The sequence below is a fragment of the Phocoena phocoena genome, chromosome 1 (assembly GCF_963924675.1).
Source record: "Phocoena phocoena chromosome 1, mPhoPho1.1, whole genome shotgun sequence".
Lineage (NCBI taxonomy): Eukaryota > Metazoa > Chordata > Mammalia > Artiodactyla > Phocoenidae > Phocoena > Phocoena phocoena.
This window is the reverse complement of record NC_089219.1, coordinates 43,131,567-43,145,285: the sequence shown is the minus strand read 5'-3', so window position 1 is coordinate 43,145,285 and position 13,719 is coordinate 43,131,567. Positions and strand designations below refer to the sequence as shown.

The following is a 13,719-nucleotide window of genomic DNA, read 5'->3' as shown; positions in this document are numbered from 1 at the left end:
CCATGTCTTCCCAGCTTCATCCCTCCCCATCATGCTGGCAGGTCCATCACAAAGCAGACTGGACAGGGCCAAGTGTGTTCTGAGGGAACTGGTGTGAGGCCACACCTGAGGGTGTCTCTTTCTGATGGTAACAGGTCACAGCTCTGATCAAGCTGAAGGAGTGCGAGGACACCCACCTTGGGGAGGAGGTGGACAGGAACTGGAATGAAGTGGTGACCCAGCAGTATCTCTTTGATCGCCTTGCCCATGAGGTAGTAACACCGTTTTCAGAGTAAGACAGCCCAGAAAGGGACTCCTGATTTAACAGGAGACACAATTCTAAGCAAATTGGTATTGCGTGGAAGAGAAACCTGGGGCAAGTTATTTACTTGCCCATTCCTTGATGTGATTGATCAAATCTTGTTTCCAGACTGGCTTCTCTAGAGCCTTAGGTGGCCAAGTGAGCAGGGTGCTTGCTAATCCTTACTTCTGCTCCCCCAATTTCACTCAGATCCATTTTTAAAAAATTGAAGTATAGTTGATTTACAATGTGTTAATTTCTGCTGTACAGCATTCACTTATGCATATATATATATATATATATTTTCACTTTTTTATTATATGCTTAGGTTCCCTAGAAGGTTTGGGAGAAAAACGGCTTCTGCTACTTAAAGAAAATTGAGAACTTCTGGTTCTCAATTTTATTGAGTTCCTTCCCCAGATTTAAGGATTCTGTGTACAGGTCTTTGTGACAAATTCTAGCCCAAAGTAATAAATCCCATGGAAAAGAGCTCTGGGCACTGCAATCCATAGCTCTGATACTATAACCCTATGTGGTGAATTACCAAAGGATATTGAAGCAGAGGGGTTATTTAACAAGAGGCTTCAGTCAGCCCAGCTCTTGAGGTTCTGTGGTTTTCCTCTTAGAAGCCAGAGTGTACCATTACCGTGTACCTGAGAGGTGACACTAAGGTGTGATGGGTTTGGCTCAGCGTACAGTACTCAGCTGTAATTACACCATCTGCTACCTGTCAGGGTCAGTCACTGCTAAGAAACATGAAGGTGTGTCAGAGGCTCATTTTTATCCTTCTCCAGAAGGTTGGGAGCCAGCTGAAACGTGGAAGAATAAAACGATGTGCAAAAAGCAGAATCAAGGAGGTCTGCCTAGGGTGTTATGTTTAATATCCTTACAGAAAATACACTGTTAGTCTTTTACAGCTTTCTTTCTTTCCTGTCCTCCCTTCCCCCTTTAAGATTGAAGCACTGAAATCATTCTCAAAATCAGACCTAGTCAACTGGTTCAAGGCCCATAGAGGACCAGGAAGTAAAATGCTCAGCGTTCATGTGAGTATGGTGGCCTAAGCTGTAGCTCTGTCCTTTCCAGGGTTGTCATTTAGCACATTTACCATTCCCTGAGTTTAGATTGGTATCAGAGATCCTAACAGGTCCCCAAATTTTGTCAGCATTCTCTCTCACCTCAAGTCTTTGGCCTCTTTCAGGTTGTTGGATTTGGGAAGTACGAGCCGGAAGAGGATGGTACCCCTTCCGGTGAGGATTCAAACTCTTCTTGTGAAGTGATGCAGCTAACCTACCTGCCAACCTCTCCTCTGCTGGCAGATTGTACCATCCCCGTTATTGATATCAGGGCTTTCACATCAAGACTTAACCTTCTCCCCTACCATAAAATAGTCAAATAAATGGCAGTCTCATTGGCCTGAAGCACTGTGTATTTAAAAGTGTTTGTTTGAATTTTATGAAGTTAGTTACACTACTACTGCCTTAGGGCTTCCACTGAATTTTTGCACTGGCATCATAGAATTTGTCGTCCCCCCCACCCCGCCCCTCCTGTTGTGACTAACAAACCAAGAGTTACTATAGCAGCTGCAGAGAGAAATTAGCAGGTGGGCCAATGTAACCAAAAAGCTTGCAGGAGCCATCTGAGACGCCCTGGCCTGTCCTGGTCCTCTCAGATTGAGAATCCAGTTCTGTATGACAGGCTTCAGAGGCCCTATGTAATTGATGTCTTCTTAGTACCTAAATGCGAGGTGCTAATACTAATACCTGTGTTGTTGTTTTTAATGTATTTAAAAATAAAGGTAATTCTGTATTGCCCTTCAGAATGAGCCATTTGCTGCTGTGGCATTCCTTTTATTATATTTTGTTTCGGTGTGGGGTGGGGATCTAAAAATAAACATTCTTCCCAAATTCTCTAAGGCAATAAAATATTTTTGGATAAAATGTCGGTAGCCCTATGTGTACTACTTGAGAGTTCAATGAAAACATGCGCAATGGCATTGTGGGGGCTAAAGACAGGACACAGAGCCTAAGGAAAGAAAAGGATGGACCCCTTCATTACTTCAAGAGTCCCTGTAAAAAGCTAGCTCCTGTATTCAAGGCTGCCAAATAACTGGGTTCAAGTTTAATCATAAAAATAATAAAAGAAATACACAAAAAAAAAAAGGTTGGAAAAATTACTTTATGAAGGCTTAAGAAGCACTGAGTATAATTAAACTGTAGTCCAGAGTTGGATACAATTTAATAATAGTTCAATTCCAAAATAAAAGTTATTGTAGGTAAGACCATGAAATTTCCTAACATGTGGTTTTAATACGTTGTGCTAAATTTTCTAAAACAACTCAGAGGAACCAATATTTACAGTACATGGCGTATTTATGAAAAACCTGGCATCACCTATATATATGTATATATGTGTGTGTGTGTGTGTATGTATATATATATATATATATATATATATATATATGTATATATATATAACCCAAGATTATATGAGCTAGGAAACATGTTGTATATCTCAACAGCAATACTAGAGTGCAGAGTTTGAGACTGGGATTTATAACGTGGGATTTGGAAAAGGAGCAGACATCTTGTTTTCAAAACCTGAAGTTTCTTCTCAAGACCGAAGTCAACACTGTAACTGCCACAGAACAGGAAAAAGGGAAGCTTTTCTCGCTTTAATTGTTCATCTGCATCAGAAAGTCCAGTATCCCTGAGATAGGAACCACTGCAATAAGAAGGGAGTGAATAGGTTCTCCCAAAGGAAGACTGTTACTTCATTGTGCCTCCTGCCTGGGTCACCAGGAGCAAACCTTGCATTTCCCAACCTAATGCTTTGCAGCACCGAGACGTTTCAGTAATGGTTCATCATAAACCCAGCATTCTCCATCTTCATGAAATAACTAAAAGAAAAGGGGAGAATTCAGTTACACACTTGCTCTGTACTTCTATAATATCATACCTTTAATTATTTTATGTGCTCCCCCTCCCCCCAACACTGAAATGAGTGTTCATCTCGTTCATCACCATGCTTACTCGGTACTTCAGTATTCACTGAAATGAACAAATGAGTTACAGCTCAGGGAACGGCCGGCAGTAGGGAGACCGAGGCAGGCTTCCAAAGCAAGCTTACCCTTGTCTCCCACTGAATTTCCTTCTCCTTCCTTTCTCGGGCTTCTGCTCTTTGTCTTTCTTCAAGTCTATGCTTGGCTTCAGTTGCTGCATCAATGTCTCTGATTTTTAAGTTGAAAGTGACATCCTTCCAAAGGCTAAAGAAAAGAAGTGAAGGTACTAATAAGTACTTGATGGACAGAGGAGTTAGCAGTCTTGAGAATGAAAGGCTAGATCCATCTAGAATATAACTACAGTACAAGTCAAATGGCTTTAAATGCTGTAGTTCACAGACTATAAATCTTCGGCTGACACCAGGGCACTGGAGTAAAGAACAGAGAAGTGGTCTCAGAAGATTCCAGTGCTAGTTGTCAGAGGAGGAAATACAGGATGGGCAGAAAGCTGGATATATGGTTAGGACAACAGAGGAGAAAAAACAGCTGAGACTGGGATTCCACTTCTGGCTGTACCTCTAACTAGTGATGCAACCTTGGGGCTGTCAGTTCACCTCTCTAGGGCTTCAGTATCCCTTAGTATAAACCAAAAGGGGTATATAGTAAGATCAGATCAGAGGACCTGAGAAATTCTATTTCATGAAGACTCCCCTGGAATTAATAACGAAATCTGGGAGAAGCAGTTTGAATACAGAGAATAAGGGTCAAGAGATGCACTGCAGAGGCTTAAGGCGGGGTAAAAGATTTGGCTTCCTCTCAAGGCCTGCAAAATGATAACTAGACACGTCTGGTCCAAACAACACTTTAAAGTGAAGACTCCTGGGACTTCCCTGGTGGAAAGGGACTTCCCTGGTGGTGCATTGGTAAGAATCGGCCTGCCAATGCAGGGTACACGGGTTCGAGCCCTGGTCCGGGAAGATCCCACATGCTGCGGAGCAACTAAGCCCGTGCGCCACAACTACTGAAACCTGCGCACCTAGAGCCCGTACTCTGCAACAAGAGAAGCCACCGCGATGAGAAGCCCCGCACACCACAACAAAGACCCAACGCAGCCAAAAATAAATAAACTAATTAATTAAAAAAATAAAGTTTAGACTCCTAGGAGCTAGAAAAGTAGACACCCTAAGATTCCCGTTGTGTGAGTAGCAGAGCATAAATGTCTATAGATCTCCACTTATAACTATGAGCAGGCAGTCCAGGCAAGCAGACTGTTAACAAGTTAAAGACACAGGCAGGGTTATAGTTTGTACGGTCTTCTTCACTTAAGAAATCCCCTAATATGCTAAACAAAGAACTTTAGTGCATGATTCCCCATACCACTAGAAGATCCTGATTTTATTGTACAAATGGAAGGGGGAAAAATTATGACATTTGAGACTACTAGAAAATTGAATACCAATTAGATATTTGATGATATTAAGGAATAACTGATTTTTAAAAAAAGTACAATGATGATATTGTGGCTGGTGTTTTTTGTGTGTTTTTTTTTGAAAAAGTCACTTTACAGATACATACTAAAATACTCAGAAATGCAATTTTTTTTTTTAAGTTTCTTGCAAACAAAAAAGACCCTAGGGAGTGTGGGTGGAGACACAAGAGGAAGGGGATATGGGGATATATGTATATGTATAGCTGATTGACTTTGTTATACAGCAGCAACTAACACAACAATGTAAAGCAATTATACTCCAATAAAGGTGTTAAAAAAAAATGGTTCTCATGAACCTAGGGGCAGGGCAGGAATAAAGACACAGACATAGAGAATGGACTTGAGGGCACAGGGAGGGGGAAGGGTAAGCTGGGACGAAGTGAGAGAGTGGCATGGACACATATACACTACCAAATGTAAAATAGATAGCTAGTGGGAAGCAGCTGCATGGCACAGGGAGATCAGCTCGGTGCTTTGTGACCACCTAGAGGGGTGGGATAGGGAGGGTGGGAGGGAGACACAAAAGGGAGGGGACATGGGGATATACGTGTACGTATAGCTGATTCACTTTGTTATATAGCACCAACTAACACAACAATGTAAAGCAATTATACTCCAATAACGATGTTTAAAAAAAAAAGAGACCCTAAAGATGTTTTGATATATATATGATCTCAGTTGGGACCTCACTACCATCTCTTACAAGCCATAAAGATGGTGATAAGTCAACATACACTCTATACTTATTATATGCCAAGCATCATACATAGGCTCCATGTTTTTCTCATTCAGTTCTCACAACAATGCTAAGGTAGTTCCCATTTCAGGAAAGAAGGCAGAGAGGGTAGCTTATAGTCTTGGTTACAATGCAGGTGGTGGAGCTCCATATGAACCCAGGCATTCAAACTTAGTCTGTGCTCTGTTAACACCCCGCTATACAGTCTCTACAACCCAGCCCTGCACCTATGCCTGGCAAATAGCAAGAGCACTGCTGCAACAGCTCTAGTTATGTCACCTCCTTACCAGCGGGATTCGTACTCATTCTGATCTTCCAACTTCCTCACTTTCTTCTTGATTATAGGCAACTTCTTGGTATCTATAAAAACTACATTTTCCTAGAAAACAGAAGAGGTAGATAGATGTTTTATTGTTCACACTGTTTTAGAAGGAAAAGTCAACTCTTCCCATTAACAGATTTCATCATGAAATCCCCACATGTTAGTGATGTAGACAATGAGTTCCATATGCAATCTTCAGCCTAAATTATAATTGTTTGTTTTAAGTCTTGGTAAAGGCTCAATTCAACAGACAGTTTCAATGTGGCTATGTGCTACATGCTTGGGATGTAATCTCTTGGAGAGCTAGACAACTAATCCTAACGTTAAGTACTCTGAAGTGCTTTTTAAATTTCAAATTCTGAGTCCAAAATCCAATTCATTGGCTCCTCCTGTTAATGCCATACCACCTCCCTCCTACCTTAATTAGGTAGTTTGCAAGTTCCTTGAGGGCAAGGACTATCTTACTCATTTCTGTATCCCTGGTGCCAGGCAGTTAATACATTTCTTAGACAAAATCAAACTGTGTATATACAGACACACATGAGTTAATAGTTTAGCACCTCATTTTATTTATAAACACACATACCATACATTCTAACGATATAGCTAACATTTACTGGGTGCTTACTATGGTGTCAAGCATTTTTTTTTTCATATATTATTCTTGAGTATTTTAAGGGGAGAGAGGAAAGTAAAAATCATTCTACTACCTGTACTGCTAGGTAAGAGGTGGGAGAAGGAAAAGGCTTGCCCTGAAGAGCTGGCATTAGAGCTCATCCTGGTTAAATTTCCAGATGAAGGAAGCCAGAGTAAGGGATGGGCTACGATTCAATGAAGCCTGAAACAAATGGCAAAACACAGGTTCTTACCCCTGTTGAGTATTTTGCATACATTACACCATTCCATTCCCCTTCAATTGAGCAGAAAGACTTCTTGTCATTTGGAGAACTAGATTAAAAAACAAAAACAAAAACCACAAACATTTGTGTTAGTCTCAAACTGAAATTTCTCTACCAAAGAATCGTGTTAGTGTGACCTACCTACACAGAGCAGAACACAGAGGAGCAACTGTGAAGTCTTTGGTGAAGGCAGCTTAATAAAACTGGATTTCTCAGAGCCAACTATAAGAATGAGGGCCCTAAAGAAGATGCTAATAGACTCAAGATCCCAGAAACTGTGGGTATGAGACGCGCTAGGTGCTGGGACCAAACTAGGGACAGTCCCTGCCCTCGAGCTGTTCACAGTCTAGTGGGGAGACACTGCCATTGAGATTCTGGGTGGCAAGCGCTGTGGTGAGTTCAGGTGAGCACTGGAGACCAAGGGCAACACTGCTAGGATGAGGGTCAGAGAAGGCTTCACTTAAGGATACAATGCTGGAGACCAGGCTTTCATCTTCAGGCTGAAAGGGACCTCTGGGTCAAACGATTTTACCTCTTTTCCTAAGCAAGGATCCCTTCCTCAGAAGCCCCAACAGGTTTTACTTGGACATGACAGTGATGCATATGGCAGGTATGGAACTTAGAAGATAAGCATTACAACAAAGGACAGATTAGGAAGGGCAAGGCATGGACATAGAAGGAGACTAGGAGTTCAGAAACAGAAAAATACACAGGGTAGAGGGATGAAGTTGCTATCAGTAGGCTGCAACTTGCTTCCTCTATGACTTGGTGCTTTGTGTGAAGGAGGACAAAGGAAAAGAAAAATGGTAGGATTCCAAGTTTAGAAGGTTATTGTGCAGTGGTTCTCAAAGTATGGTCTGGGGACCCCTGGGGCTTCCCAAGACCCTCTTAGGTCAAAACTATTTTCATAATATTTAGACATTACCCTAATTTGAAAAGCCCACCAAGCATTCTTTCAGAAGGCAGTCTTTCTATTATAAGTCGCTGTGACTGGCCAAAAAATCTGCTAGCAGTTCCTGTTGCTGCTGGTTGGTTGCCTCTAAGGAATTCTGAGAAGCAGGCCCACCCAGGTCTTTGCTCTGGACGTCCTATTTCCCCCACCTGCCTATTTTAGGGGAGCCGCCGCATTATCGTGGTGACTGGTGCTATTCCCTAACCTCCGCCCGTATTTTCTGACTGCAATAATATTTTGGATTTTACGGTGATCCTTAGTAAACATCTTGTGCTTGTGGTCCCGTCCTGCCCTGCTCAAGATTTTTTTGGAGGCTGATTCTGTCATTCAAATTAAATTATCTCCCTAAAAAACTGGTTAACCAATCCTATGTCTTCCATCTGCGACACTGTTTCCAATAAGGCCTTTGAGGTCAGAGAAAGTCCTGCAGATTTTCCTCTTCTAGGCAGGCTCTAAACCACCCAACTGACTGTTTACCCAGACAGCACAGCTGTCTTCATCTGATCCTAGAGCGTCAAACAGAACCAAGCAAAGATGTGATGGTTACTCTTTTTCCCCAGCAAAGGCACAGAAAAAAGGACTATGAGGGCTTTGAGACACTTCGGTGGGAGTCACAGGGTCTCCTGTATGGGCTAGCTCATGGTCCAATCCAGCAATAATGAGTCAGGCACCCATAATCTGGGTTAGCTAGGAGATCCAGGAAGACTCTTTCAGTTCCCCATTTGCAAGTCAGGTTCCTAGGAAGGAAATCCCACCAATGACCTCAGGTTGTTCTGACCCCAGATTTTAGGTCTCCTCCTGAGATGGGATTTTAGGAAGAGACATGACACACAAGATGTGACGTAAGTTTACAAAGACAGAACCATTAAAATGGTCAATTCCTGATGGAAGTTACAGTTCAAGACAAAAGGAAAAGTATTTCAGAGAAGCAGAAGCACCAAAGCAGAAAAACAAAATACCTACAAAATCTCAGCAGTAACTCTGTGCTTCTTGCCCCCATAGAAAGGTTTAGTGTGGAAGACGATATTGGCACTATAGCCAGTCTTGGAACAATTAATATTGCATTCTCCGCCTAGTTCCACCCAGGGCACTGTGAGGATAGACCTGCAAAATCAAAAGTTTCAGGTAAGGCTGACAGTTCAGAGGAAAGAAAGGAGGGGCACAGCTTAAGGAACAAAGGAACAGCAGGGTCTGCTGCTTGCTAATCAGAGGAATGCACACAGCTCTACTTGCCTTCCATAACCATTGGGGAATGTGAGAATGTAATGTTCATCATGGTCTAGACACGAGACACAGCCTGTGGAGACAAGAGATGGAATTTCAGCTAAGTAGTTGACGGAATCTCCATTCAGTTTAGGGAAAATCAATCTTGCATCCCACCCCTGCTCTCACCCCTAATACACATGCTTCCCTGCGAACAATGACATCCAAACTGGCTTTCTGGGGCCATTTACTCTTACTAGATAGGTGTCCAGCACATATTAGAATGACATAAAATTCTATTAACACTGTAGTCCACCAAAAGCCCCCAGACTTACCCTGTCCTATGTTGTGCACCCCAATTGACATCCCAAGGAATTTTGATTTGGTCCAGATATGAGCATTGAATTGTATCTTCTTGTTAAAGCACTCAGCATAAAAGGCTGAAACTGAATAGAAATTGTTTTCAATTAGTGCACTACATAGCCATAGTCCCCTCTCCAACTCCATTAACCCAGAGAAAAAACTGGCTGCATGGGGAAAATCCTTTACCCCTCAAAGAACAGCCTTGAATGTAGTCAGAAATTACCCACCTGTCTTTTATACCCTGTTTCCCCCAATGCAAGCAACCGTTCAGGACCATGTGGGCAGGAATCTCCCTGAACCATGAGGCTATGACCAATCCCAGAGGCTTAAAAACAGAGTCTGTCTGTTCTTCTGGTCAGCAAGCATGTTCCTGGCCCAGCCCCAACCTGGGCCCATCCAGTATTACCAGTCTTAATGCTGCATCCAGCAAATAACACGGGAGGACACACCTTCTTTCCACTATGCCAGGAATAAACTGTGCAGAAACTACGTCTTTTTTATATAAACTGTCTTCAGAGTTGCTGGGATCACTAGAGCACAGCTCATGCTGTAAAGATGACTTCAGAAGCACTAAAAGGTGGCTTCTCAAATCCCTTCTTTTTATATATCATTAAGCAGTGAAGCCTAATAGAGTCTTTGGAACTTATACCAGGAACAGATATGAGGAACCGATCCTCACAGGATTGGGAAGATACAGGTGGCCATAAAACTGACCGTACAGTGACCTCAGTTATGGAGCTCTTTATGACCCTCTTTAGACAGAACAGTTTGAAAGTGGCTACTGCCGAGGAGCTCTGTAACTTACTGGGTGGATGATGGGAAACCTGCTCAGCCACGAATGTTACGCTATTCTTGGAAACCCAGGGAACTGGTCCTTCTGAAACTAGCTCCTGCAAGTAAACATAACATCATTTTCTTTTGACGTGGAAACAAATGACAGCGCAGAGAATCTAATAACTGGAGTCTCTGCCTCCCAAGGTGGTTAACTGCTCCCTCCTCTACACACCCAAAACATCTCATATATACTTTTCTTGTAGCACTTATTCTACTGGAATTACTGCTTTGTGTCAGTCTCCCTAAGTCTCTCTGACTAAGACATTATTGAAGGCAAGGACCACGTGCCTAACTCGGCCAGGCCTGGCACAGAACAGGGACTTATCAATGTCTGCAATATGAACAAGAACAGACACATTGCTTCAGGAAAGGACTACATGTAATGTGTCATTCGGAAAGGGAAAAATACAGAGAGTTATTTTTAAGGAGAGATTATTATATGAAAGCCAGTGTGGGCCAGGGGCTTATTTTTTTCACCCCTAGAGGCCTTTTAGCATTTATTTGGGTCTTCCATGTTGGTTGTTTTCCTCAAATCAACCCCCAAATGTTGCAGCCCTGTGGCTCAGGTCTCAGTTAACTGTTCTTCTCTAGATGTCTTCCTAGATGATTCCACCTAATCCCAGGGATTTAAGTGCCTTCTAAATACACTAAAATCACTGAAAGCCCCGTCTCCATCCTAGACCTCTCTCTCCCTTGAACTCCAGACTCTTAAATTCTAACTCCCTACTTGACAGTTCCACTTACATGTCTCTATATTTTATACTTTATATTTCATTTTGGAGTTCTGGATTTTTCCCTCCCCAAATCCAATCTTTTCCTCTTTAGTAAATGGCACCAACCAACTGCTGAAGCCCACAAGCAAGGATTCATCTCTGACTGTCCCTTTTCCCTCACCTTGCCCAATCCATCTAACAGCTCTGCCTCCAAAATATAGCTTGAATCAACCATGTCTCTCCTGGAATAATGCCAAAGCCTCCTCCTTGCCAAATGCCAAAGCAAGTGGTCTCCTTGCTTCTATTTGCCCCTTTCCAATTCATTTTTCACAAAATAATTATAATGACCTTTTCAAAGCAAAAATGAGTTCCTGATAAGCCATAAAATTATCATTATGGTCCAGGAGGACTTTGCACGATCTGATTTCTAAATTTCTATCCTCATCTCACGCCACTCTTTCTCCTTGCTCACTGTGTTCAAAATATACTGATCCAACAACACTGTTCTTCTACGGGTGGTAAACATGAGTGCCTTTACCATTATTATCTGCCTCCAAATAAAATGAAATCTCGAATCAGTATACTAAAAGCTAAGTACTAAGTATCTAAATACTAAGGTAATTTAAAATGTCAGTGGAGAACTCACCACATTCTCTTCAGTATCATTTGGTAATGTCCAGTGACACTGAAAGATCTCGCCCAGAACGGGGTTGTACGGCTTTTTGGCAACCGATCCTTTCCTTCCTGCGTGAAAGGCTGAGAGGTACCATTTTACAACCTGAACCATTCGGTCTCTGGCATCCTTCTGGTCACTAATACTGCAAGCGAGAAAGACAAAATTTAACACCCTGGACAGCACCCTCAGCATGGTCCACCCTAAGCCAGACTAAGAGGACCCAGTACCAGGAGCTACCTCGGTCTCTTTTTAAAACTGAAGTATAATATACATAATTAAACACACCAGTCTTAACCGTTTGGTTTGATGAATTTGAAAAAACGCTTATATCCATTTAATTAATCACCATGCAATCAAGCTATAGAACATCTCCATTACCCCCAAGTTTCCCCATCCTCCTTTCCAAGCAATCCCCAACCCTTACCCTGAGGCAAACACTGTTCCTGGTTTCTAAGACCATTAGCTTCGCTTGTTCCAGAACTTCATACTTATAAGTGCATTGTTTAACTGCCAAATAGTTGCAGATTTTCTGGATATATTTCTGTTATTGATTTCTGATTGAATTCTTTCATGGTCAGTGAACATATTCCATATGGTTCCAATTATTTTCAATTTATTAAGTCTTCCTAATATACGGTCTATCTTGATGAATGTTCCATGTACACTTAAAAAGACTTATACAAATTGTTTGGTAATGTTTTAGTAAAGTCAATTGGACCTTCTATAGCCTCACTGATTTTCAGAGGGGTGGGGGGAGGTGCGTGCTGCTCAATCAATTCCCGAGGGAGGAATTTCCAACCTTGATTGTGTACTTGTCCATTTCTCCCTTCAGTCAATTTTTGCTGCATATAGTTTGAAGCTGTTTAGGATTATTATTTATTCTTGATAAATTGACTCATCATATCATATGAAATATCCCTACCTGTCTCTGCTAATATTTCTTGTCTTAAAAAATATCCTTTGATACTAATACAGTGACACCAGCTTTGTTATGCTTAGTGTTTTGCATGGTATATCTCTGTCCATCCTTTTAACGAATCAGTGTCTTCATATTTAAAGTCTCTCTCTTGCAAACAGCGTAGAGATGAATCTTGCTTTTTTTATCCACTCTTATAATCACTGTTCTCTTAAATGGAGCGTATACGCTATTCACATTTAGAGTAATGAATGTGAAAAAATATGATATAGTTGGGTTTAACTCTATCATCTTGGTATTTTTCTATTTGGCCTCTTTATTCTTTGTTCCAAAATATTTCCTTTCCTCCTTTTTGGGGGAGTTAGAGAATTCCATTTAATCTTACCTATTGGCTTTTTAGCTGTACTTCTGTGTTTTTTATGTGATTCCTCCAGGGACCTCCCAGCTTAAATTCTCATACATTAAAAACTATCCTTAAACCTCAAATCTATATCTAATGAATAACTGATACTTTCCATTTACTTATGTTACCAATAAATACTTATATTTTATTTGTTCAATTATGTATGAATTTAAACAGTGCCATCGCTATTTAAATTTCTGCCCTTTGGGAATTGGTTAAATGGGTCTCTTAAAATCTTCATTAAGAAGGTATGTATCAATGTCATACAATGTGCCCACCCACTGTGAAGCTTCAGTAAACCACAGTCCAAGGCCAAGGAATGCAATCAGAGAAGACGGATTAGAACACCCCATTACAAAGAAAGTATTGCTGTTACCACTGAAAAGCAATGTGAACTCACTCACCTCCTCATAAATCAATCCCACCTTTAGATTAGCTCTGTCCTTTATACATGTATCTAATATTGCAAGCTTTGTATTTGAAATTTATGAATCAGGCTATACTCTGGACACTGGTCTGTAAACTCCTCAAAGGCAGACACTGTGACTCTTTCCCTTTCCAGCTCATAACAAAGTGCCTGGCAAACAATAGGTGCTTTAGAAAGGTTTGCTAAACTCGGATAACTGAAATTCATCGGATACAGTGTAAATAATTTAACAGTGATTACCAATTCCTGGATCAAATAAGATCCTAGCCTTGGCTCCATAAATCCTAGCTACCTTAACAGGCTACTCAAGATTTTCTGAAGTGTTTAACTTGGTTGCCTAACAATATCACCGCCAAATAATCTAAGCAAACGGGCATCTAATACAAACGAAATATTCAATTCCACTTTTCCCCAGAAATGTCTGAAAGGCAAAGGGATCCATCTATCCTGCCAAGGCAGAAAGCTAATGGGTAAAGTCTTAAAAAAATTGGAAACTACTATATTGAGT

General features: G+C 41.3%; 2 protein-coding genes across 6 annotated transcripts in view; one reads left to right on the top strand and one right to left on the bottom strand.

The window, feature by feature from the left end:
* Positions 1-2,210, top strand: part of NRDC (nardilysin convertase) — a 92,016-nt gene extending 89,806 nt beyond the window's left edge. For both annotated transcript variants that reach the window (XM_065891738.1, XM_065891747.1), the window contains 3 exons: positions 135-251; positions 1,234-1,323; positions 1,479-2,210. In XM_065891738.1, the coding sequence (XP_065747810.1) occupies positions 135-251; positions 1,234-1,323; positions 1,479-1,676 (405 nt within the window). In that variant the 3' untranslated portion in view covers positions 1,677-2,210. The remainder of the gene's footprint in view (positions 1-134; positions 252-1,233; positions 1,324-1,478) is intronic.
* An 891-nt stretch (positions 2,211-3,101) lies between these two features.
* The window catches only part of OSBPL9 (oxysterol binding protein like 9), a 178,447-nt gene continuing 167,829 nt past the window's right edge, over positions 3,102-13,719 (bottom strand). For all 4 annotated transcript variants that reach the window (XM_065879934.1, XM_065881276.1, XM_065880610.1 and 1 more), the window contains 9 exons: positions 11,436-11,607; positions 10,048-10,132; positions 9,215-9,325; positions 8,910-8,973; positions 8,640-8,780; positions 6,695-6,773; positions 5,791-5,882; positions 3,407-3,542; positions 3,102-3,176 (listed from right to left, as the gene is read on the bottom strand). In XM_065879934.1, the coding sequence (XP_065736006.1) occupies positions 3,102-3,176; positions 3,407-3,542; positions 5,791-5,882; positions 6,695-6,773; positions 8,640-8,780; positions 8,910-8,973; positions 9,215-9,325; positions 10,048-10,132; positions 11,436-11,607 (955 nt within the window). The remainder of the gene's footprint in view (positions 3,177-3,406; positions 3,543-5,790; positions 5,883-6,694; positions 6,774-8,639; positions 8,781-8,909; positions 8,974-9,214; positions 9,326-10,047; positions 10,133-11,435; positions 11,608-13,719) is intronic.